This window comes from Chiloscyllium punctatum, chromosome 7 (assembly GCF_047496795.1).
Source record: "Chiloscyllium punctatum isolate Juve2018m chromosome 7, sChiPun1.3, whole genome shotgun sequence".
In the NCBI taxonomy this organism is placed as follows: Eukaryota; Metazoa; Chordata; class Chondrichthyes; order Orectolobiformes; family Hemiscylliidae; genus Chiloscyllium; species Chiloscyllium punctatum.
This window is the reverse complement of record NC_092745.1, coordinates 96825814-96852692: the sequence shown is the minus strand read 5'-3', so window position 1 is coordinate 96852692 and position 26879 is coordinate 96825814. Positions and strand designations below refer to the sequence as shown.

General features: G+C 39.2%; 1 protein-coding gene across 7 annotated transcripts in view; it reads left to right on the top strand.

The window, feature by feature from the left end:
* zte38 (zebrafish testis-expressed 38) overlaps window positions 1–26617 on the top strand; it is a 44266-nt gene extending 17649 nt beyond the window's left edge. For 6 of the 7 annotated variants that reach the window (XM_072574396.1, XM_072574395.1, XM_072574401.1 and 3 more), the window contains exons 4-15: window positions 403–466; window positions 5385–5421; window positions 5660–5680; window positions 14392–14418; window positions 14526–14593; window positions 15661–15800; window positions 18378–18613; window positions 18873–18906; window positions 22668–22729; window positions 24231–24302; window positions 25220–25336; window positions 26355–26617. In XM_072574396.1, the coding sequence (XP_072430497.1) occupies window positions 403–466; window positions 5385–5421; window positions 5660–5680; window positions 14392–14418; window positions 14526–14593; window positions 15661–15800; window positions 18378–18613; window positions 18873–18906; window positions 22668–22729; window positions 24231–24302; window positions 25220–25336; window positions 26355–26414 (938 nt within the window). In that variant the 3' untranslated portion in view covers window positions 26415–26617. The remainder of the gene's footprint in view (window positions 1–402; window positions 467–5384; window positions 5422–5659; window positions 5681–14391; window positions 14419–14525; window positions 14594–15660; window positions 15801–18377; window positions 18614–18872; window positions 18907–22667; window positions 22730–24230; window positions 24303–25219; window positions 25337–26354) is intronic. The other variant, XM_072574402.1, reaches the window with a different exon arrangement.
* The last annotated feature ends 262 nt before the right edge of the window (window positions 26618–26879 follow it).

Sequence of the window (26879 nt, the reverse complement as noted above, 5' to 3'; positions counted from 1 at the left end):
GTCTTCCATTCAAATGCTTTCTTCTTTTACTCGCCTTGCATTTTTGACTAGGAGAAAGTGAGGACTGCAAATGCCGGAGATCAGAGTCAAAAAGTGTGGCGCTGGAAAAGCACAGCAGATCGGGTAGCAACTGAGAAGCAGGAGAATCAACCCTTCAAACTTAAGCTCTTCATCATAAGCTCTCCTGCTTCTTTTCTGATTACAATAGTAGCTAAGGTCATCGATTACATTGCAATAATGGCTACTTGGCTCCTATAAATTATTGAGATTTATTCACAGCATAATAATTCAAATGGTTTTTGAATGCAGTAAATAAAAGTATGATTAATTAAATTTGGATTTTATATTGCACACACCTGAAATTTCTACACATAATTTTAATTATTGTGCAATGTTTTTCAGGCATGTGTGTAAAAATTCTGCGTGAGGACAGTCGTTTTCCTGGAGCATCTAAAGTCGTAAAGTGGTCAGCACACAGTCTTTTAATTAAATGACATTAGAGTAAACATATGGTTAAATGATTTTTGTAAATCTAAATTAGTTAAATTATCTTTTAACACTTCAATTGCTTGTTCAGTATTAAACTCTGTTAATTTGTTGTGAAACTTTGGACTATATTTTATTGTCCAGCCTCCTTCCAACTGTGCAAGGCCAGCAGTGCATCAGGATCATTACAATTTGAGCAGTGAGCTTTTCAGAGGCCTTTTAATTATGCCACATATTAATATTCTGCACGTTTCCCAATGGATTATGATGCATGGACATGATGATTTCTTCCCTTACCCTTTTAAAGCTTCACTGGACTTGGAAGAGTCAATATAGAATTCTACAACTGTCAAGATAGAACCAGTCAATTGACAGGTGCTATGTCAATAAAGGAAATCTTTAACCAACCCCTGAGATCTCTGATACATCGCTAGATATTATGCTGCAGGCTCAGCAGGAATGTTCTGTAATCAGTAGACAGTATGAAGTAGTCTGCCTCAGAAACCACGAACGCAGAGCTAGAGGTGACAGAAGATATCAATAGTAATAATGACTGCGATGTTCTGTTCCTGCATATGGTATTGCACGACATTCTTCAGCTCTGAAAGGTTAGTGACATGGCAGATTCAACTTGGCAAATCCCTTCTATCTGACCTCCGGACTTGCTCGACACAACATTCTTCACATCAACACATCTTGCAAGTGAAGCTGTCCATTTTTATCAATAACGTGGAGTGCTGCTGTGGACTGCAGTGACAAGGTCAGAAGTCACTCGACACAAGGTTATAATCCAACAGGCCTATTTGAAATCACAAGCTGATGAAGAAGCAATGCTCCAAAAGCTTGTGGTTTCAAATAAATGTGTTGGACTGTATGCTGGTGTTGTGACTTGTGACCATTTTTATCAAGACATCTGCTCACATCCCAATTTGACAACCCTCCAATGACACTCTTTGCCGTGTCACAACTAACCAGCTTAGTGACCCTTCACAAATGTTGCCACTCTATCCTCTCAACACATTAATGTTTTTCACACTTCTAACATGTTTCTTTCTTTCCTTGCAGAAAAAGCGTACAAAAAAAAGGTACCCAATCAGTCATCACAATCCTGACTGCTATGTAGGCTCTAAGACTGAAGATCAGCAGAATTTCACACACAATCTTTGGTGTTGGAAGAATCAGTCTCTTAGCTACCTGTTGATAGAATGAGCTATCGGACAGCTACATAAGATAAATCACTCACGCTAATTTAGTGTTAGCACACAATGGAAAAAGATAATTTCATAATGAGAAAACTAAGAACCCCTTCACCTTCTAAATAATGGGTGGCATTTAATGTATTAAAAGTGAATGGGACAAAGTATTGAAGCATGGAACAGCAATAGGTGATTTTCAGTAGAGACATGCCAAGTTTTGTTCAGCAGGAAACAGGTGCTGACCCTCTGATTATTGATGAACAAGGCTGTCCTGTGACATCAACAGAAAATTTGTGATGTTATGACAGCATTTACAGAGCTATTTTACACACTTGGAGATATATCAGAAAGGTTCAGTCTTACCACAAATGTTCTGATGTCACAGGCCTTTGCATTGATTTCTAAATCCATTGAAGCAGTAGGCAAATTAATGAAATTTCAAATGCTTCAGGCACCTTCATTCTTGCTGGCCTTGACTGATGGCCTTTGTCCTCATTATACCAACTTAAAATGGACAACACCTTGCATTAGCCATTCAGGACTTTACTGAAGCGCTGTTCATCTCTTGGTTAGCAAGAAAGTGTAGGTGGGTCTTGAGAATTAAGACAGAGAAAAGGGATATGGAAGTAGGAATTTTGCTGAAAGTGCACCCAGTCTTCCTATTTTGATTTAGCCCTAAGTCAAGGCATCTCAAGCTGACTCCTGGTGCAACTTTTATTGGTCCAGTCTGACCTTGCATTATAGGTATAGTTGAGTAATCTTTGACAGGCTCCTGGAGGACTCAAAACATAAGGCTATAAGCCTTACAGTCAGCAGGAGAATGAGCAAGAGGCTTCAAACTCTACTGAAGCTGCTGTAGGAGCACCAGTTTGAAGTAATAGGAAAAGAAAGAGAAATGACTTGTAGGAGTGCAAGGATTTCATTTGGCTATTTAACAATATATTAAATGCTGTAGTCTGTTATCCTTCCCATTGTTCGCTGTGTCAGTGAGAGGGATATGAGACTGCTTTGTATTGGAATAGGTGAGTAAGCACAATGCATTAAGCATTGGTATATCAAATGTTCTCTCTGCCTCATATTTGTTTTATAACTGTTTGAGATGTGGACAACAATGGCAAGACAAACATTTATTGCCTACACCTGATGGCATTGTGACAATAGTGGTAAGTCAACATATTGAACTGCTACAGTCCATGTGTGAAGGTGCACTCTGTGATGCTAGTGAGGGTATTTCCAGGATTTTAATCTAGCAACAATGAAGAGACTCGAATTTAGAAGGCATTTTCTAGGTGATAGTGTTCTTACGTGCCTGCTGCCCTTGTTCTATGAGATGATAGTGGTAGAGGGATTAGAAGGTGGAATCAAAGGAAGTTGCTGCAATCCCTATTTTTTTAAATAGCACGTACTGTTGTTGATGTATCCCTGTACTGCTGGGAGTGAGAGTTATAAGGTGGTCAAAAGTGTTACAATGAAAAAGGTTGCTTTGTCCTGGAAGGTGGGAAACTTCTTGATATTTGTTGGAGCTGCATTCCTCCTCTGCAAGTTAAGATAGTTGACAGGCTTTAGGAGTGCGAGTTAGCTAAATGTGCCTGAATTTGTTTGTCCCAAATAACCTTCCAATTATCTTTTTTCTGCTGCTCCGATTCCAAGGTCTCTGTATGACAGCGGCTTTCAGAAGTGCAAGCCAATGTGTTAGCATGCCAATTGGATTGCATGGAACCTCCAATCAGTGTGTGACCACACAGGTTAGAGGGAGCATCTGGTCCCAGGTATCCTTAGCAACTAAGGAAGAAACTAAAAGTAGCCTCAACACATCAGACTTCTCCCACTCTTTCTGTTGCATCTTGTCGTCCTCCTCAAAAAATGCAGTGTGGTTTCAGTTTGCTCCTTCTATAGTTCCAATCCTTCCTACTGTGCTAAATTGTGCAATCCAGAAAAACATGAAACATCTGGACATACATTTCAGTTACCTAGACAAATCTGGGGATGCCTACATTATGCACCAGTATCTCCAGCATCTGGTGATGTGCACAATGACCATGCTTGTGCCTATGTGGCTTTGGTAGTATATTTCATGGGTGACTATGATAAGATGCTCAAATTTTAAAGGCATTTTATTTAGCTCTTGCCTCAAGGAGCCATTCACTGACCCTACTAGGAGGTGAAAAAGCATGTGCAAGACTTAACTGGTGAAGAATAAAGACAACACAACAGAATCCTGGGGATCTTGTTCAAACTTCCAATTTGTCTGCCCCAACGAGCCATAGTTTGTTGAGGAGAAGGAGGCTACTGGTGCTGATCTTGTTGCTCATCAGAGATCTGAAATAGAACTGTATAAGCATCTCTGCCCCAAAGGCTGACAGCCATGAAGAGCAAATCAAAGGTTTAAAAACTCAAAAATAGTTTTAAAAAAAAAGCTCTGAACAAGTGAAAACACTCTCAGAAATTGTGTTGTGGGCAAAGCCTTTCACGTAGGCAGAGCAACAGCTGTCATATCTCAGTATTTAAAGATATTCTTGCATGTCAATAGTTCTGGCTTGTCAAACCTATTGTATTCTTGACTTGATGAACCCAACAATTTGCAGGAGGATGAAGAAACACACACGCACACACACTGACAATTAACGATAGAATCTAGAATTCAAATTGCACTGATTTATTTCAACTTCTGTTAATAACATTATTACCAGTTCTGTATGTTAAGATCTATTGTCACAAGTATATACAAATACAATGAAAAGTGTTTTTTCACATGTTGTACACAGTGTCATCACATTCCAGCACCAGCTTGAAACACTAAATAATTTCAAGTTTCACTGAGTAATGGCTTCCAACACTGTATACTTTAAAGTTAAATGTTGGAGTCAGGTTCCTGCTAGCTTCCCAATAAATTCTAATTCCAAGAAATAAATGTATTTGAGTCTCAGTGATGCTGTGGACAGAATGTAATGGCCCAGATCCTCTTGGTATTTATTTTTGGAAACAGGATGTATAGCCTAAGAGGTGTGTCTAGGACTTGCGGAAGTTCATTCTCATTGACCTCAGTGCACTTATCCAGGAAGTTTGAACTTCAAATGGACAATTCTTCTGTCCTTCAGGACCCTGTGAAAAAAGCCTCTGATTTCTTGTAACTATAATTGAGCCCCCAAACGTTCACAGTGACCCGACTTGACTACCCCCACCATCTGACTAGTCCCACCATATCCCCAACATGACAATCGCTTCCAAACAACCCAAAAGACATTCACCCATCTCACCAACCTGCCATTCTGGGTGCTTCCCTGCTCTAGTAGCTTATCCAACTGCTACCCAACCCACCTATTCCCTCATTTGCCTGCCACCATACCAGTTAACTCACCACCTATCCACCCTACCAGCCTGCTCATTTATTCATCCACTTAAACTTGCATTGTGGCAGCTGGTGCCATAAAAAGGAGTAAGGTTTGTCTTCAACCCCCATTTCTCTCGGCTGTAAGGAAGCTCACCTATTAAAAAATTTACTCAGCAAATCTTAAGATGCCAAATAAAAAAGCCAGGCCAGAAATGTAGAGCTGAGATGTGGTGCAAAAGCAGGAATCCAACTGTGATGACTGCTTTGCAAAACAAAATCATTGAGTCAGATATGAATTCTCCATATTACATGAAATGTTGATCTCCATTCACTATGCTGGCTATGGTTATTTAAATCTTATTTTCTTCCAGGATGATGGGATGCTTTGATGCTTTGGAAAAAAAATTTGTAAGTTAATTTTGCTTAGATCCAAAATTCTTTTTAACTTCAGAATGTGTATTTTCATTATTTCAAGTATACTATTTTAAATATTCTAAGTGTCATTAACAAATATAAACTTATCTATTTCATTTCAATTCTTGAAGATACATTTAAATGAATCAAATTTCCATGCATATAAATTATTTGTTTTTTAGATTGTTAAAAACAAACTTACAAATTTTTCTGTTTTCTTTTGCATTGATAGTTACGAACAATAATCCTGGGAGTAAGTACAGTCTTTTTTTTAAAAAAACACATTCGTTATTAAGATTTTGAAATGAGAAATGCATTCAGATCTATGAATGTCTTGATATTTGGTATGAGGTTCAGCGAGACATAACAGATACCATAATGGCATTATTCTTCTGCAGCTACAAATAAATTTGGGGCAAGTGACTGAGGTGTCAGTTGAGGAGCACCTTTGGGGCCAGTGATCATAATTCCAAAAGTTTTAAAATGGTTATAGAAAAGGATGGACCTGATTTAAAAGTTAAAGTTCTAATTTGGAGTAAGGCAAATTTTGATGGCATTAAACAAGAACTTTTAATAGTTGATTGGGAGAGGCTATTAGGTAACTGGACAGCTGGAAGGGCTTCAAAAATGAGACAATAAGAGTCCAAAGGCAGTATGTTCCTGTCAGTGTGAGGGGCAAGCCTCATGGTTGTTGGGAATGCTAGATGGCTAGAGGAATTGATGCTATGGTCAAGGAAGAAGGAGGCATATGGCAGGTATTGACAGCTAGGTCTCGAGTGAATCCCTCAAGGAATACAAGGGCAGTAGAAGTATATTTAAGAGGGAAACTGGGAGGGCAAAAAGGGGATATGAGGTAGTTTTTGCAAATAGGGTTAAGAAGAATCCAAAGAGATCTATAAATTCATTAAGGGCAAAAAAGTAATGAGGGAGAAAATAGGGCCCCTTAAAGATCAATAAGGGCATCTGTGTGGAACAGGAAGATACGGGTGAGATACTAAATGAGTATTTCACATCAGTGTTCACTGTGGAGAAGGATATGGAAGTTAGAGAACTTGAAGAAATGATTAGTGGTGTTTGAAAAGTGTCTCTATCACAGAGAAGGAGGTGCAAAATCAATGGGACCTGATCAGGTGTATCCCAGAATTTTTTAGGAAACTAGGAAAGAGATTGCTGGGTCCATGCTGAAATATTGTATAATTGATAGCCATGGGTAAGGTGCCAAAAGACTGAAGGCTTGTTAATGTGGTACCATTATTTAATAAAGGTGGCAAGGAATAGTCAGGGAACTATAGACCAATAAGCCCGAAGTCAGTGGTGGATGAGTTGTTGGAAGGGATTCTGAGGGATAGGATTTACATGTATTTGGAGAGGCAAGGACTGATAGGGATAGTCTCATTAGCTTAATCAAATTTTTAAAGAAATGACAAAGAAGATTGAAGATGGCAGAACTATAGACATTGTCTATATGGGCTTCAGCAAGGTGTTCAACAAGGTTCCATATGGTAGACTGATTAGTAAGTTTAGATCACGTGGCATTCAGGGAGAGCTAGCCATTTGGATATAAAATTGGCTAAAAGGTAGGATGGAGGGTAATGGTGGAGGATTGTTTTTCAGACTAGAGACCTGGGACCAGTGGTGTTTTGCAATGATTGGTGCTGAATCCACTGCTTTTTTCCATTTACATAAACGATTTGGATGTGAATATAGGAGGAATGGTTTGTAATTTTGCAAATGACACCAAAATTGGTGTATTGGACTGTCAAGCCTGTTATCTCAAAGTACAACAGAAACTTGATCAGATGAGCTGAGGAGTTTAGTTTAGATATAAAACACTTTTGAGAGGGTGCAGAGAAGGTTTACTAGGATGTTGCCTGGTATGGAATGTGCTAGCTATGAAGAGAGGTTGAGTAGGTTAGGTTTATTTTCACTAGAAAAAAGGAGATTGAGGGGGGACCTGATTGAGGTTTACAAAATCATGAAGGGTGTAGACAGGGTGGATAGAGACAAGCTTTTTCCCAGGGTGAAGGATTCAATAATGAGAGGTCATGCTTTCAAGGTGAGAGGTGGAAAGTTTAAGGGGGATGCACATGGCAAGTACTTAACACAGAAGGTGGTGGGCATTTGGAATGCATTGCCAACAGAGCTGGTAGAGGCAGGCATGGTAGATGCATTTAAAATGCATCTGGACAGATGCATGAGTAGGTGGGGAGCAGAGAGATACAAATGCTTAGGAATTGACCAACAGGTTTAGACAGTACATTTGGATTGGGTAAGGCTTGGAGGGCCGAAGGGCCTGTTCCTGGGCTGTAAATTTTCTTTTCTTTCTTTTCTAAATAAATGCAAGGTGCTACTATTTGGAAAAGAAAATCAGGGTAGAACTTAATGGTAGGGTCCTGGGGAGTGATGCCAAACAAAGAGACCTTAGAATGCATGTTCTTAGTTCCTTGAAGTTGGAGTTGCAGGTAGATAGGTAGTGAAAAAGGTGTTTGTTATGCTTGCCTTTATTGGACAGTGCATTGAGTTTCAGGTATAGTATGAGTATGTCATGCTTTGGAATAAACGTGTGTTCAGTTTTGGCCTCCCTGCTTTTCGGAGTGCATCTGGGAAAATTAACAAACAGTGAATTTCACAACTAATCTTGGAGGAACCGGTTTGGGGCGAAGTTCACAACACAGAATCAGAGGGGCGGCACGGTGGCACAGTGGTTAGCACTGCTGTCTCACAGTGCCAGAGACTGGGGTTCAATTCCCGCCTCAGGTGACTTGACTGTGTGGAATTTGCACATTCTCCCCGTGTCTGCATGGGTTTCCTCCAGGTGCTCCGGTTTCGTCCCACAGTCCAAAAACGTGCAGGTTAGGTGAATTGGCTAGTGTTAGGTGAAGGGTTAAATGTAGGGGAATGGGTCTGGGTGGGTTGTGCTTCGGCGGGTTGGTGTGGACTTGTTGGGCTGAAGGGCCTGTTTCCACATTAAGTAAGTAAGTAAGTAACCTAAAACAAGATACGTTAATTGTTGTTTTAAGTCTGTCCAAGAGAAAGGTTATATGAGTGTGTATAGTGGGTTCTTTCTTGATTATGTGTTTTTGGAGATAAGTCTCTTGATTAAACTTAAAATATAACCCATAGCTATTAATTTAACCTGGGGCAGTGTTTTGTAGTGGAATAGGACGGTGTTATTTTCTGTGTCTGTAGGTTGTGAAGGAGCAAAAATGGCTTTTGCAGTGATATGTACTTCTTGTCAGATGTGGGAGTTGAAAGATTACTGCGGATTATATCTGCCATAAATACTGTTGGATGCAAATCTTTCCAGATCGAGTGGATCAGTTAAAGAGACAGTTAGAAGCGATGAGCAATTTGCAACAGCAACAGTATATGATGGATGGCAGATTTAGAAAAGGGGGAAAGTCTCCGATACAGTCACATAGATGGGTTAACTCCAGGAAGGGTAAGAGAGGTCAGCACCTAAGGCAGGAGTCTTTTGTGGATATACCCATTTCAAACAGGTATGCTGTTTTGGAAAATGTAGGGGATGATGGATTCTCAGGGAAACGTAGCACGAACAGCCAAGTTTCTGGTATTGAGACTGGCTGTAATACAACGAGGGGTACGCCGGCTTCCAAGAGATCAATTGTGTTAGGGGATTCTGTAGTCCGAGGTACAGACAGACATTTCTGTGGCCAGCAAAGAAAAAGCAGAATGGTGTGTTGTTTCCCTGGTGCCAGGATCAAGGATGTCTCAGAGACAGTGCAGAATGTTCTCACGGGGGAGAGGAGCCAGCAAGAGGTCATTGTCCACATTGGAACCAACGATATAGGAAGGGAAAAGGTTGAGATCCTGAAGGGAGATTAGAGAGTTGGCAGAAATTTAAAAAGGAGGTCCTCAGGGGTAGTAATATCTGGATTACTCCCAGTGCTTACGAGCTAGTGAGGGCAGGAATAGGAGGATAGAGCAGATGAATGCATGGCTGAGGAGCTGGTGTATGGGAGAAGGATTCACATTTTTGGATCATTGGAATCTCTCTTGGGGTAGAAGTGGCCTGAACAAGAAGGATGGATTGCACCTAAATTGGAAGGGGACTAATATACTGGCAGGGAAATTTGCTAGAACTGCTTGGGAGGATTTAAACTAGTAAGGTTGGGGGGGAGGGGGGCACCCAGGGGGATAGTGAGGAAAGAGATCAATCTGAGACTGGTACAGTTGAGAACAGATGTGAATCAAACAGTCAGGGTAGGCAGGGAAAAGGTAGGACTAATAAATTAAACTGCATTTACTTCAATGCAAGGGGCCTAACAGGGAAGGCAGATGAACTCAGGGCATGGCTCGGAACATGGAACTGGGATATCATAGCAATTACAGAAACGTGGCTCAGGGGTGGGCAGGACTGGCAGCTTAATATTCCAGGATATAAATGCTACAGGAAGAATAGAAAGGGAGGCAAGAGAGGAGGGGGAGTGGCATTTTTGATAAGGGATAGCATTACAACTGTGCTAAGGGAGGATATTCCTGGAAATACATCCAGGGAAGTTATTTGGGTGGAACTGAGAAATAAGAAAGGGATTGTATTCTAGACCCCCTAATAGTCAGAGGGAAATTGAGAAATAAACTTGTCAGGAGATCTCCGCTATCTGTAAGAATAATAGGGTAGTTATGATCAGGGATTTTAACTTTCCAAACATCGACTGGGACTGCCATAGTGTTAAAGGTTTAGATGGAGAGGAATTTCTTGTGCGTACAAGACAATTTTCTGATTCAGTATGTGGATGTACCTACTAGAGAAGGTGCAAAACTTGACCTACTCTTGGGAAATAAGGCAGGGCAGGTGACTGAGGTGTCAGTGGGGGAGCACTTTGGGGCTAGCGACCATAATTCTCTTCGTTTTAAAACAGTGATGGAAAAGGATAGACCAGACCTAAAAGTTGAAGTTCTAAACTGGAGAAAGGCCAATTTGACGGCATTAGGCAAGAATTTTCGAAAGGTGATTGGAGACAGATGTTTGCAGGTAAGGGGACGGCTGGAAAATGGGAAGCCTTCAGAAATGAGATAACTAGAACCCAGAGAAAGTATATTCCTGTCAGGGTGAAAGGGAAAGCTGGTAGGTATAGGGAATGCTGGATGACTAAAGAAATTGAGGGTTTGGTTAAGAAAAAGAAGCAAGCATATGTCAGGTATAGACAAGATAGATGAGTGAATCCTTAGAGTATAAAGGAAGTAGGAGTATACTTAAGAGGGAAATCAGGAGGGCAAAAGGGGGACATGAGATAGCATTGGCAAATAGATTTAAGGAGAATCCAAAGGGTTTTTACAAATATATTAAGGACAAAAGGGTAACCAGGGAGAGAATAGGGCCCCTTAAACATCAGCAAGGCAGCCTTTGTGTGGAGCCACAGAAAATGGGGGGATACTAAATGAATATTTTGCATCAGTATTTACTGTGGAAAAGGATATGGAAGATATAGACTGCAAGGGAAATAGATGGTGACATCTTGCAAAATGTCCAGAATACAGAGGAGGAAGTGCTGGATGTCTTGAAACAGTTAAAGGTGGATAAATCCCCAGGACCTGATCAGGTGTACCTGAGAACTCTGTGGGAAGCTAGAGAAGTGATTGCTGGGCCTCTTGTTGAGATATTTGGATCATCGATAATCACAGGTGAGGTGCCGGAAGACTGGAGGTTGGCAAGCGTGGTGCCATTGTTTAAGAAGGGTGGTAAAGACAAGCCAGGGAACTATAGACCGGTGAGCCTGACCTCAGTGGTGGGCAAGTTGTTGGAGGGAATCCTGAAGGACAGGATGTACATGTATTTGGAAAGCCAAGGACTGATTCTGGATAGTCAACATGGTTTTGTACGTGGGAAATCATGTCTCACAAATTTGATTGAGTTTTTTGAAGAAGTAAACAAAGAAGATTGATGAGGGCAGAGCAGTATATGTGATCTATATGGACTTCAGTAAGGCTTTTGACAAGGTTCCCCATGGGAGACTGATTAGCAAGGTTAGATCTCATGGAATAAAGGGAGAACTAGCCATTTGGATTAGAACTGGCTCAAAGTTAGAAGACAGAGGGTGGTGGTGAAGGGTTGTTTTTCAGACTGAAGGCCTGTGACCAGTGGAGTGCCACAAGAATCCGTGCTGGGTCCACTACTTTTTGTTATTATATAAATGATTTGGATGTGCGCATAAGAGGTACAGTTATTAAGTTTGCAGGTGACACCAACATTGGAGGTGTAGTGGACAGCGAAGAGGGTTACCTCCGATTACAACAGGATCTGGACCAGATGGGCCTGTGGGCTGAGAATTGGCAGATGGAGTTATCTTTGCTTTGTTATACTTTTTCTCTTTTAACTTTATATGTTTCTTAACTTCCCTCGTCAGCCATGGCCACTCATGCCTCCTCCTAGGATCTTTCTTCCTTTTTGGAATGAACTGATCCTGCAACTTCTGCATTTTACAGAGAAATCTCCGCCATTGTTCCTCCACTGTCATCCCTGCTAAGGTATTGCACCATTGCTCCTCCCTCATAGCTCCATAGTTCCCTTTATTCAACAGAAATATTGTCACTTCTGATTGTACCCTCTCCCTCTCAAATTGCAGATTGAAGCTTATTGTATTATGGTCATTACTTCCCAATGGCTCCTTCACTTCAAGGTCCCTGACCAATTCTGATTCGTTGCACAATACCAGATCCAGAATTGCCTTCTCCCTCGTTGGCTCCAGCACCAGCTGTTCTAAGAATCCATCTTTGAGGCACTCCACAAAGTCTCTTTCTTGAGGTCCAATACCATCCTGATTCTCCCAGTCTACCTGCATGTTGAAATCCCCCATAACAACTGTAGTAACATCTTTGCGACAGGCCAATTTCAGCTCCTGATTTAATTTACATCCGACATCCAGACTACTGTTTGGGGGCCTGTAGATAACTCCCAAGAGGGTCTTTTTACCCTTAGTATTTCTCAGTTCTATCCACAGTGACTCTACATCCCCTGTTTCTAGGTCCCTCGAGACTGAATATCATCCCTTACCAACATGGCCACCCCACCCCCTCTGCCCGTCAATCTGTCCTTACGATAGCATGTGTAGCCTTGAATATTCATTTCCCAGGCCCTGTCCACTTGAAGCCATGTCTCAGTTATCCCCACAATATCGTATCTGCCAATTTCCAAAAGAGCCTCAAGCTCATCCATCTTATTTCTAATGCTTCATGCATTCATGTATAGTATTTTTAATTTGTTACTGCCCTCACCCTTCCCATCAACTCCTATTTCACTCAACCTTACAGCATGATCCCTTTCTGAGTTTTCTGCCTCATTGATACAGTTGTCTTTCTTGACTTCCCTTGTTCTAACTTTCCCTTCAATTTCCTTCTTAAACATCCAGTTTGTCGTCGTTCCCCCCCCCCCGCTACTTAGTTTAAACGTGGCTGTGTTGCAGTAGCAAACCTACCTGCCAGAATTCTGGTCCCTAAGATTGGAACATCTTGATGTAATGAGTGCTATATATGTACATGTTCTTGGGTTTTCTTTACAAATACTGTTGAACCTGATGGTATTTGTCAGAATTTTCTGTTTTATTTATAAATATTGTTTGATATACTGTTGAATTTATTTTACTTAGCAAAAGAGTGTTAGCCTACTTTGGTTATGGTATCAAGTGAGCTCATTTCTGAGTATTCTTGCACTGAGTGTGTTAGACAGAGCAAATTTTTCACAACTAACATTGCTCCTACATAAAATACACAGCAGGCTATTATTTTCATGTTTTAAGTATGAAATCCTTTTTTTCATTCCTTCATACACTCTTGAAGGTATTAATTCCATTATTGCCCTTAGGTGGCCATTTTAATGTACAAGCTAGAGCATTCGTCTAGCCATTCCAACCATGATGACATCACATGCCTATTCCCACCTCTATCAGATGTATATAGGAACGGACCGTCAAGAAAGTCCAATGGATTCTGATTGAGAGTTATAACTGATGTTCCTCTTTATAAATCAAACCATCCAGGCCTATTTTTGCCTTTGCTTTCCCAGCAAACGATCTCAACATTAACTATGGACAAACCTCGAACCTCAATGGTCTGCTTGAGCCAGCTATTCAGTAACTACTGACTGAACAATAAGTGTGCCTATATCTGTTTACACCCACTCACACCCACAAAAAAAAAGCATTATTCTGGTAAAAAGTTAAAATATTGAGAACATCTAGACACCAAACCCATCCAATTCTGGTTGTTATAGAAGCTGAAGAAATGTGAACAACCAATTTGCTCTCAAGAGGCAGGTCTACCATGAGAAGTTTTGAAGGATCCTGAGTACGTTTATTTTAAGAGGATTTCAATTTTAAATAACCTTCAGAAGCCAAGTGAATAAAAATGGCAAGAAGAGAGCAGTTGGTTCTGCTCTAACACAACAGTTCAGTTCTGATGCAACCCCATGTGAAAATTGTGTAATAGCAGCAGTATTTAAATTAACAGGGCCGGAATCATGTTATAACCAATACGTGCTTTAAAAGTTCATGCTTTAGAAACAATGTCCCCAATTTGCCAATTATGTTATAGCGAATTTGCATTAATGAAATGCGCATTACAGCAGAACGATCTGTACTTGTATCCATTGGATACATAGCTTTACAACATTGCTTTTGGGCCATGATGAATGGGAGTATTTCCACCCACACCAAAAAAAACTATCATACAACCCTTCCCTGACTCCAAAATCTCCAACCATCTTAATTCAAACTCCACGTGCTTTGAAGAGAGAGGCAAGACGGTTCAAATCACACCAAGTTTGGAAGGGGAGAAAAGACTTACTCACTGATTGCAAATTAATCTTTCCTTGTTTATTATTTAATATTCCTGGCATGTAATATATTTGAATATATTTGTCATTATTCTGTAGCTATAATTATTAAAATGTTCAATTTTAACTCCTGGATAATCTACAGTACAAGTTTGATTAATTTTAATTTTTAGGTTCACAGAGATCCTGAGGATCCAAATGTAAGCATTTATATTTTGTGCAAATATTTTGTAATAATTTTTATTTTTGCTTACAAATAAAAGTGAAAGGTAATTATAATTATACTTGATCCCATATCCACCTACAGAGCATAATTGAGTCTTACCAGTTTAAGTTCAAGTACACGGCAGATGGACCAAAGCTGGATATTTTAAGGTAATAAACTGGGTTTCACCAATAGAAAATGGTTCTATCTATATTCCCATTTTTTAAAAAACATTCTTTAATGTTTGATTCTCAAGGAAATGCACACCATGTGATTTGTTGGCATATTAGTCTTGTATCATTCCAGTGAATTGACACTCCAGAGCAAAAATATACATTCCCTCAGGGCAGTGCCTGCTCAAAATGTGGTGTAATGAGTTGATGCAGATGAACCGTATTTTTCACCCTTTCATATCCCATATTTATGGGGAGGGATCAAACATTACATGTAATTTTAAAATTAATGTCATACCTGTCTACTAGCTTTTTGAGATCTGTGTGCATGAGCTCCTAAACCTCTGCTTCTTCACATTTCCTCGCTTCTTAATATTTTATTTTAGCAAATACTATGATCTATCTCTCTTGAGTTCACCACAGTGGATAAGCTCATTCCTATCCACACCCCACCAAACAACATTTGCATTGAACTCCATCTGCTACATCTTCAACCACTTGCTTAATCTCTTTGCAGTTGCATTCCCTCTGTTGTTTGATATAGCTACTGGCAGAATTGGAAGATACCCTGACTAGTCAGAAAACGAGTTCCTTGAGTTTAAAATTTGAGTTCCACCTTATGCTTACCATGTTTAAGAACCACTACTGAAGAAGCTATTTAATTTTCTACATGAAGTATACTGATGTCATAAAACTTTATTTTAGGAAAGAAGAGTCAGTCAGGACTTTTTAGAATTTCGTTTAAAAGATCTGAAAAAAAAATTTATTGCTCTCCTAAAAATCTCTCTTTATCAACGATTCTGATTTAAGAGATTATGGGTATACTTATGTGCATATGTTGTAAATTCCAAGTCCATAGATTTAAATCAAGACATAGAAGAAGTGAAGGAAGGGAACACAAATGAAATGGGTTGTAAACGAAGGAGAATTAACAGTAGAAAATCAATGTTATGGACTCCTGTATATATTTTTTGCTAGTAAAAGATCTGATACTCTGATTATGCACCACAAGTGCGGTTTAGAAAAGCAAGGGTATTCATCCCAATATATTTATATTTTTACAGCAAAAACAAGCAAGTAAGCCTTCAAGATACAAAGAAAGCCTCCATTTTGCTCATCCGTAAGCTGTTTGTCTTGATGCAAAGCCTAGAAATTCTTCCTAATGACGTGTCTCTGACAATGAAACTGTTCTATTATGATGAAGGTAAATTTGATTTATTATTTTAAGAATTGTGCCAAACAGCATAAGCAGCAAGTGATGGACAAGAGTAAGCAATTTCATAACAAACTGCTCAGATCTAAGCTCAGCAGCAGTTGTCACATCCAGTTGTGAATAGTGGTGGACAGTTAAGTAACTCTATGGAGAAGGAGGCTCCATAAATATCCCCACCCTCAATGATAGAGGAGCCAACGTGTCAGTGTGAAAAATGTAGCAAATGCTTAAGCCTTAATCTTCAACCACAAATGCCAAGAAGATAATCATCTTTGCCTCTTCTGTAGGTCCTCTCCTTCACAAATGCCAGTCTTCAGCCAGTCACTCCACATGATATCAATAAATTGCTGGAGGCATTGGATACTACGAAAGCTATGGGCCCTGAGAACATTTCAGCAATAGGACTGAAGACTTGTATTCCAGAACTTGGTGCACCCCTAGTCAAGCCAATTCAACTACAACTCTATTTATTTATTTATTTATTTGTTTCTTTTATATATGTTAAGAACTTGTATTTTCAAAACTGTCCCTTTAATGAACCTTTATTTTCCCAATGTACAGGATATTAGGAAACCCAAATTTGCCATTTTAACTAAGAGGCTAAGGACAATAATTCTTGGCATGCTCTGGAAATTCCACTGTATGCACGAGGCGGACAGACCATTCATAGTCAGCCTGGTGTTTACTGGGATTCTTTGCCCAGCAATTCTTCACAGCCATTACAGAGATCGAGCAGGGTGAACCCATTCTCAGTGTTGTGCACCTGCAGGTTGCTGGTGGCATGGAAACCCATGATATGTTAGTGACAAATGATATGGTGCAGAGAAATAAGCTCCATGTTGGAAAAGTGTTAGTGTTAACTGCTGGTGAGAAGATAGCTAAGCCTCAGTGGTGCAACATAAGATTCAGGAAGAAGTCCCAGGAACCGATTTAATATCTCCATGCAGTTAGGACTCCGAAGAAGCCCCAGGAGCTGAAAACATGGTGGAAAATCATTAGCTCTATGTTGAAACCTGAGAACCTTTGGTAGTTCAGTGCCACTGAGAATGCATGTGAAGGAAGCCCACAAGCAGTATCTTGGTACAACTCAAATAATTAGCATACTGAGTTCTGAGAAATCCAACTAAAACAAATGAAGCCAGCTTTCTTCTATAAACAGAAATTATGCCTATGAATAATGATAAAATGCAGTCTTAGGAATCCAATGGACAACAGTCTCCCAAGGAAATTGAACTTGTGAGCAGTCATTGAGGAACTCTGTGATGGGGCAGCTTTCAGTGGAGTTCTGAAACTGTGTCTTCAATAAAGAAGAATTAGAATGCCTTGGAAAAAATTTTAATAGTTTCTGACCTATAGTGTCAGTAACATCTGTGGTGTTGCTGTGAAATCTGTAGAACCTGCTATTTGTGGTTTGGGTATTTGACCGTTGTTTATGTGTTAGATACATTAACCTTTTTAATTCTGGATGTTTATAGTTTAAGGCATGTATGTATATAATATAAAATACATTGCTTTACAGTTTTAACTTTGTATAATAAAACTTATCTTTGTTAAAAACCATGGAATTTTATGGTTTAATCTCTTAGTACCTGAGATCTCAAACTTTGTCTAAATACAAAACGTTCCTAGTCCCTAGCCATCATGTAGCACAACCAGTGTAGTCATGGATTGTAACAAAATTTGTCGTCTCGTCCAGGATCATGACCATGCCTATTCAATATAATGCCTCCATTTTATTAAGTACTCAGGATTTTTAGCTATAGTGACCCTCCCATAGAAGTTCAATTATGGCAACAAAGATGATCATACAATTTTATAGGTTTGATTGTGTTACTGAAATTACTATAATATAATGTCATGTTTCCCATGGTAATGACAGATTCCTGTAAAAGAAGGGCCTTTAAAGATTAGCAGGCTGACAGGAAGTCTAAGAGGCATAAATAAACAAATGCTTTGGGGTGTTTTCAGATATTGCCTGCACCCAGGCGCTGTGAGAGAGAAGTAAATAGGTAAATAAAGCTGTTTGAACATAAGAAATATGAGTAGCATTACACCATGTGGTTCTTTTAGTCTGCTCCACCATTCAATATGATTATGGCTGATCTTGAGCCGCAACTACACTTTATTGCCCACTCCTGAACCTTTTAATCCTTGATAAGCCATAAATATTTTTAACGTCTACATAGAACATAGAACAATACAGCACAGAACAGGCCCTTTGGCCCACGATGTTGTGCCGAACTTTTAACCTAGATTAAGCACCCATCCATGTACCTATCCAAATGCCGCTTCAGAAGTAGAACACCCTGTACCTTCTGGATTAGACAATTCCAAAGATACACAATCTTTTGAATGAGGTCATTTCTACTTCATTTCTCCTTTCTAAATTATTCAATTGTAAAATTTAGTGTCAATTTAAATAGCATTGTACATATCTGTATTTAGGAAATCCAGCCAGAAGGCAAGCATTAGAATTTATTAAGTATAGCTTGTATTTTAATCTTTACTTAAAATGTTCATTGCATAAATATTGGTGAAAAAAATCCTCATTTATTTTCTACTTGGCAGTGACACCTCCTGAGTACCAGCCTCCAGGGTTTAAACAAGGTGAGTGTGATGCTGTGTGGTTTGAGGGAACTCCAGTCCATTTTAAAGTTGGTGATGTGCCGACTCCATTCCATATGATGAAAGTGAGGGTCACCACAGAGAAAGAAACAATGGAACAGCTGGAGAAGGAGAACATACTAAATGAGGAAATCAAAACTTCAGTACAAGGAATGGAGGAAGTCAAATCCACCCCGAACGTGAGTGACAACACTAACTAGCTACTTATAATTTATTTTGAAATGTTTCCGTCTGTACAACAGTGAGGTTCTAATGGATCTCATAAAAAATTGAGCCTGTTTTTTGTTCAGAGCAAAGCAGACTTAGAATATTTATGGTGAGACACCCAGAGCAACTAGTGACTTGCAGGAGTGGTGTTCTAAATTCTACAAGCATAAATCATTATCATGTTTTAACCTGTTGCAATCGGCATCTCAGCTGTTGTTTCTTTTGATCTAGGACAGAGATTCTCCATCCTACCAAAATATTACAGGTATGATCATTCCGGCATATTAAAGGAAAGTATGAGCACTAGTTTGATGCATAATTCAACTTCCTGAACTACAGAAAATTTAAAAAGGTTGGTTGTTTAGTGCAAGAAGAAACAGAGTACTACCAGGTATTAATGAAGATGGCATAAAAATATATTGATCCCATATCTGCTTCTCTAATATAAAATAAATATTAATGCAGCAGGCATAATGCACACCTTAATTTGGAGCTGCAAATATAACATCCACCAAAATAATGAGGCTGCTCCTTATGTATCCAGGGTACATCCCCGAACTATTAAAATATCAAATTAATATACTTAAATAAAGTTTTGTGAAGATCTATATCTCGTGAGCTGGTTGGGTTCATTGTTGGTCTGCTCACCGAGCTGTTAGGTTTATTGACAAACGTTTCATCCCCTTTCTAGGTGACATCATCCGTGCTATGTTACCTCCTGTGAACCACTGCTGTCCTGTTCTGCTTTGAATTTACGTGGTTCTGTTTGAGCTGTTTCCAGTTGGTACCGGTTCTGGTTTTTCCATTGCAGCGGTTTGTATGTGGGTCCAGGTGAAGGTTTATTGATAGAGGCTGAGGTTGAGTACCATGCTTCCAGGATGACATCAGGAATATTAATATCGACAAAAACGAAGTGATGGTCTCATTTGACGTTATGGCACTTTTTACTTCAAACGATATAACTTTAGCTAAAGAAACTATAGCAGAACTGCTGGACAACCAGAACAGCCAAACTGACAATAAACCCTTCAAACACAGCATATTAAAACTACTTGACATGTGCCTGACAACACAATTCATCTTCAACAACCAGGTATATGAACAAATCAATGGAACATCTGTGGACCCACCTATTTCAGGACTCATAACTGAAACGGTAATGCAAAGACTTAAACAGACAGCCCTCTTACAGATTCAACCCATGCTATGGATCAGGTACGTGGATGACACTTTTGTGAAAATCAAAAGAATTGAAATCCAGAACATACACCAGAAGATGCACAGCATTTTCACTGGGATCAAATTTACTAGTTAGGAGGAGAAAAACAACCAACTCCCATTTCTAGATGTAATGGTTACAAGAACACTGAATGGCGAATGCACAATAAAAGTCTACAGAAAGACTACACAGACCGATCAGATCCTCAACTACAACAGCAACCACCCAAACACCCACAAGAGGGAACTGCATTAGAATCCTGCTCAAAAGAGCAGCAACACACTGCAGCAAAGAGAGGAAGAAGAACACCTATACAAAGTCTTTGCTAAAAATGGATACCCCCACAGCTTTGTCTGAAGATGTTGGCAATCAAGCAACACCAAGAAAACAAGACACGCCCCAACACATGGACTCCTCTCCCATATATTAAAACATTTCAGAACTGACAACTAAACTGCTCCAATCACTAGCGATCTTGACATCGCACAAACCGACAGCCACGCTCCGACAGTGGTTCACCAGAATAAATTACCAATACCCACTATGTGCAGGATGAATGTAATTTACAAACTTCCATGCAGCGAATGCACTAAGCACTATGTAGGACAAACAGGCAGACAGCTAGTGACCCCCATCCATGAACACCAACGAGCAACTAAGCAACACGACCAAGTCTCCCTGGTATCCATACATACTGACAACAAAAACCATGATACTAGAACAGGCTAAACAAAGAACAGCAAGGGAATTCCTGGAAGCATGATACTCATCCTCAGAGTCCATCAACAAGCACATTGACCTGGACCCGATGTACAAACCGCTGCAGTGGAAAAACCAGAACCGGCACCAACTGGAAGCAGCTCAAACACAACCACATAAATTCAAAGCGGAACAGTACAGCAGTGCTTCACAGGAGGCAACAGAGCACTGATGATGTCATCTAGAAAGGAGACGAAATGTCTGCCAACAAACTTACCAGCTTGGCAAACAAACCAACAAAAAGTCCAATATTTAAATAAGTTTGCCAAATTGAGTGGTGCTACTTATCACAAAGTTTGTGCTTCGCTTTCTTGAGGTGTCACCAAATTTCTCAAAAGCGACATTACTTAATGTTTTTACAATAAATAATTACATGATAAATGTATCTTCAGTTTGTCATGCAGTGTGCATATAGGAACTAAGCGTTCAAAGTGTCCTCTAGCACTTTGAATCAAAATGGCCATGATTCTCCCTCTTCCTATAAAGGTCTGTATGCTTTCTTCTGATGAAGTGGTTTGCAGGTGAACTTGGAGTTCGCCACTGGCTGACTCCTACCTGGAGCTGTGTACAACTGGTAAGCCTACAGGGCTGAGAAATGCAAACGTTGATCAACTTTTGATTATAAGAATAAATGAGTAGTGAGGTTGAAGGTGGTATATATATGAGCAGAGAGTAAGAGAACAGTATTCAAATCTTGACGATTTAGAGGTCATTAAATATGTTGCGGCATTGCAATCATATCCTTTAAAAATTAATTCCTCTCGCGTTGATTCCTGAAAGGTTAGTTTCCAACAGTGATACAGAAATTGCCTAGAGTTTTCTTGCTCTCGCTGGCAGTAGTAGGATGTCTCTTCCTGTCTGCTGCTTGGACCAGGGTCTTCAAAGCAACATTTCAAAATCTGAGTGCATGTGCAGATCTGGCAACCATTTCTGAATTAAAGTGTTTCCATAGAATCTGCCTCAAGTTTGCTGTACTCTTTTTCAGAGATGAAGGGGGTCTTTGCATCACCAAAGAAACATAATTTCCAACATAATAGGAATAGAAAACAATAATTTAGTTAACTTATTTCTTGACAGATGAAAAATACAGGTGTGGAGATAATTGTCATCTCTATTTGCAGTACTTTGCTTGTGTACGAAAAATGGAAAATGCTGGAGAAACTCAGCAGATCTGTCTGCATCTGGAGTTCTGAAGAAGAGTCATATCAGATTAAAACATTAACTGTTCCTGTCTCCACAGATACTGTCAGACTGGCTGAGTTGCTATCTCTATCCTACTTTGGCTATGTTTACAAATTCATGAAGTGTTTGCAACTAGACGTTCCCAAAGCTTGAAATGGATGCTACACATTTGATCTACACTATATTGTAGCCAAAAGGCATGGGGTCCTAGACATGTGAAATTTAAGAAATATTTTATGATACACTTTTCATTTATGTATAGGAACATCATGCTCACGGTGGCTCAGTGGTTAGCACTGCTGCCTCACAGCGCCAGGGATCTGGGTTCAATGCCCGCCTAGGGCAACTGTCTGTGTGGAGTTTGCACATTCTCCCTGTTTCTGCGTGGGTTTCCTCCCACAGTCCAAAGATGTGCAGGTTAGGTGAATTGGCCATGCTAAATTGCACGTAGTGTTTGGTGCAAGGGCAAATGTAGGGGAATGGGTCTGGTTAGGTTGCTCTTCGGAGGGTCGGTGTGGACTTGTTGGGCTGAAGGGCCTGTTTCCACACTATGGGGAACCTAATGTAATCTAATCACAATGAGTATGGCAAAGATCAAATAAGTAAATGTATGTAACTTTCAGTAAAAGAAAAAAGACTCTGTATAAAATTGATTTGCCAGAACATCCAGAAAAGGTATCTTCTATGAATAAAATTGTTAATTTTTATATACTAAAGGTAAATAATTAGTCACAACTATTGGAGGATAGCTATGCAACGTTGTACTACATCATTTTATACAATGTTAGTATCCAGGGTAGTATTTCATTTATACAATAATCAGTTGGAAAATATGTAACCTTTGGCCATTTTTCATATTTTGGCAGCCCATTCTGAACTCCAGGAGAGTGTGACTAATGAGCAGTCATTTAGTGAATCAGACAAAGAGGTATTACATTTGTGAAGAATTTCTGTTAAATACTTTGGAAGTCACAAGGACGAATCAGAAACATTTTCATTTGTGTATATATAACATAAAAAGTAAAGTAAGCATGTGTTGTGCTCATTAAAATAAAAGTGGTCAGTACTCAGTATTAGAATGCTTCCCCATTGTCTGGATCAGCTACTCTAAGGTAATGAAGAGACTTTTCCCACAGTTATGGTTAACACCCTTCAAGCAACAAGAAACACACACATTAGTTACTCAGATTTAGAACCCTCCTGTGGAACACTGGTAGTGTCCCTACTCCTAGACTGGGAGTCTCTGGTTCAAGTCTCTTCTCCACAGGTGTGTAATAACATCAAATCACAACATAGATTGTACCTTGCTGATAGTGCAAAAAAAGTTTGCACGAAAAGCATACTTTCAACAGGGCATTTCAACTATTGTAACTCAACATAAATTATTATCATGATATTCTTGGCTACAACTTGTTTCAAATCTTCAAGCTTTAAATTGTTAGATTTGACAATGCCCAAATTTTGCTCTACTATTGATGCTGAACTGAGGAAAATGAGTCTAACAGTATCTTCTAATGTGCATATGTGCAGTTAATCTTGGAAATTCTGATATAGCTGTCAGAGAGACCCCAGTCTTCGAAAGGGTGCACTAACGCAGTCCTCAGCCATAGACTTCCACTGTTATCACTGTAATTATACAAATTTAGTCTATCTTACATTTAATCTGCAGAAAAAGTTAGGGCTGGTTCTGGGAGAAAAATCTCTTTATACGGTTCCAATTGTAGAAAGTGATTCTAGAAATGATTATTTTTAAACAGTGCCCAATATGATAATCATTGACAAACTATCTTTCCAGCTCTGAAAAGAAGTTGAGTTATAAGGTCGTATTCTTACCAAACAAAAGTTGATGTTGCAGCTGATTAGGAAAATATAAATTCAAATTTTGTCTTTGTTCTCTTTTCTCTCTCTTTTCACTGCTCGACCTAAGTCTCAACTGTGTGTCAAAGTTTGCTTCATTTTGTACACAGTTTCCTATATTTCATCTCCTGGTTTGCGATCTGCATATTTCAATGCAGGTGCTTCAAACTGATTAGTTGATGAGCCTTGCAGTCACTTGCTTTGCTCAGAGATACCATTAATACCCTATAAAAGTCAAAACTCATATGACACCGAGTTATCGTCTAACAGGCTTATTTGAAAACTGCAAACTTGTTACTTCCCAAAGGCAGCTGCCTGTTGGACTATAACTCGGTGTTGTGTGATTTTTGCCTTTGTCCACCCCAGTCCAATACCAGAACCACCACATCATGTCTACCCTGTAGAGGGCATTGCCAGTGTAGCTAAAAATCTCTGCTGGCAGACTAGTGAAAACATTCTGGCTGCTAAACACAAGGTGAAACAGCAAAGCTGATCTTGCACCACTAAGAGCGAAGTGTGTACTGTAATATCAACTTTGCGCTTGTCTCAAGAATACTTTTTTTTAATTTCAGATAAAGCAGTTGGTTGCAAAGGCAGCAGAGCTGGATGTATCAGGCAAAAGATTAAAGCTTAGAAAAGTGTTGGTCAGTATTCTGCAATATCTTACTTGAAATATTTTCCTTTTTTGCACTTTTAATACTCAGTGCTTCCAGGTATTGTGGTCCAATCTGAAGAACAGAGAAGTTAACCTTGTAAATCTATAGGCATCTTTCATGAATATATTAATAGTCCAACTAGAGAAAGCTGTTTTCACTATGCAAGAAATTTGATGTTTGTTTCTTACTCCTAATCTATGAGAATTTTCATGGTTGCATAGAAGCAGAACTTGGAGCAGTGTTGGAACATAGCTAGTTACATGCACTGCTACCAGATTTGTTCACATTTGTGAGCAGGAGATGGAGTCACCACTGTAGAAACTACCCACCTGTGGTGGTGAGTAACCAATTTAACTTAATCTTTGCCCATGAATATGGTTCAGCTGGAATCTTTCAACCATGGATAGGGTTGCTGCTGAGCAGGCAATCATTATCTTCTCTCAGTTCCTGAAAGTTTAGCCTGCTGGGATGTAACCGCACCAGCGTAGGCCATCCTGTTGAACAGTTTCTCTTCCAAGTTGATGGCCCGTTAACTTTGGCAACATGTGGTTTTTAATTTTTTTTCTGCTGTGCACCTGCATCTTGAGCATTCCTTATTTTTCAGTACAAAAAAGGCTACAAATCACTGATTAGGACTCACGTGACTTGGGTTGAGGATCCAATTTTTTAATGCACAATGTAAAAGTGTTTAATAACTACAGTTTGCTGTTTCAATTATTATGGTGAGAATAACCATTTTTTAAAGACCGTCAAAACCACTGAACTATTTCTGGAAGAAGGCTTTACCCTAAACATTTAACTGTAATATTTATGCCTATATTTATGAGTTGTTTGCTAATGGTTCTTACCATACTGTTTGAATTCTTTGTATGTATGTAATTATCTTGCTGGGTTTTCACTGTTAGACGCAAAAAAATGACTCACAGGATAATGGCATAGGATATGAGGAACCTCAAAAGTTGAGCACTACACAGAGTATAAAAGCAGTTCGAGCTAAAAAGACTCTCTCTGAACTTGATCAGGTTGGTGAAAAATCTTTATGAATTGTTCTTTTTTTAGTAGATAAATTTGAACATATTTAGATAAGTACTCATTCTTTACCATTTACATGTGCATACCGTACAGAAATGATACTTGGTGGAACGGTTTTCTGCCTTTAAATTGTTACCCCTGAGTTTCCTTGCACTTCTGCAGCTCTCATGTTGCGCAGCTGCAACATCTCCAAGGCGTGATTTGGAAATATCAATGGCACAGCAGAAACAAGTTTTCTGGTGTTTTGGGTAAAGTTCCACAGAGTACCATGAAATCCAACAGCTGTCAGGATCAGCTCTGTTCACTTTAAATTACTTTAAATCTTATCTTTCCCCTCTGCCTGTTTTCATTCGGACCACTGACAGAATTCATACCTCTTATTCCTCACCTCCACCCACAGTCATTTCAGAAATGTATAGCATTCCTATTGACACCTGACTGCATCTCCTGTTCCATTTCCAGCACACCTGAGGCACCTGACTCAGGTTGGGATTTAGAACCACAATCATAACTATCTAGTATCTTTAAAAATTTATGAGCAGTGATTGTCTCAATTTTTTGCTAAGTTAGATTTCAACACCAATCTGTGACATACTGCAGCATAGAAATTGCCCCAGTGTACTTAATGGTACTCTTAATAGAAATGAACAGTTGTATACATCTGAATATACATTCAAAATTGACAAATGGAAGGAAATATGGAACATGACATAATTCCCTCATTTGCCTTTTAATACTCCCAGACCTAAATACACATGAAATTTTGATATGAAAACAAGGACAAGTTTGGGCCCAACCTTGATCTCTATTCCTATCTCCCAGAATATATTTTTCTTGTATCTAAAAATAAATTTGCATCCAATATATTTTGCTGTGTCTATGTGGCAGAAAAAGTTATTTACTGTTAATTAATGGGAAGAAAGGGTTTCACAAATACTTTTCAAAAACATGATGTGATATTACAAATCACTCACAGCTAGTGTGCTTATGATGTACATTTCTTAACAGGCAACATGTGATTCTGCTATGCTTCAAGAGAAGATCACAAAGCGAAGGAGGAAAAATTGAAACATGCTTTCACAATATTGGGCACAATTCATGATTCGTGACAGCATTACCATTAATTACTTAACCATTAATTTAGTTAGATTTTTAATATATTGAACTGCATGCCAACAAAATACATTGTCACCCAAAGATTGCATTAGTCATTGTTACTACTTTGGTTATATTTGTATAAAATATATTTGGGATAATTTAAATGAAATAAAACATTGTGGTCATGTAAGGCTTTGTCATATTTCTTAAACTTTACAAGGGTAATTTCTCGTGATGAATACTTTGTTGATGTCTGTTTGAGTCCAGCAACCACCAACTGCAGCTGCTGGTGTGTGCAGAGAGAAAAGTCAGTTCTTATAGCTTAACAAGTTACTTTATTTATGTATTAAACCATGCACTTACATATTATGTGTTCTGTTACAAACCATAGCTTATATATTTTCCCACAAACTGAATTAACAACCTACTTATACA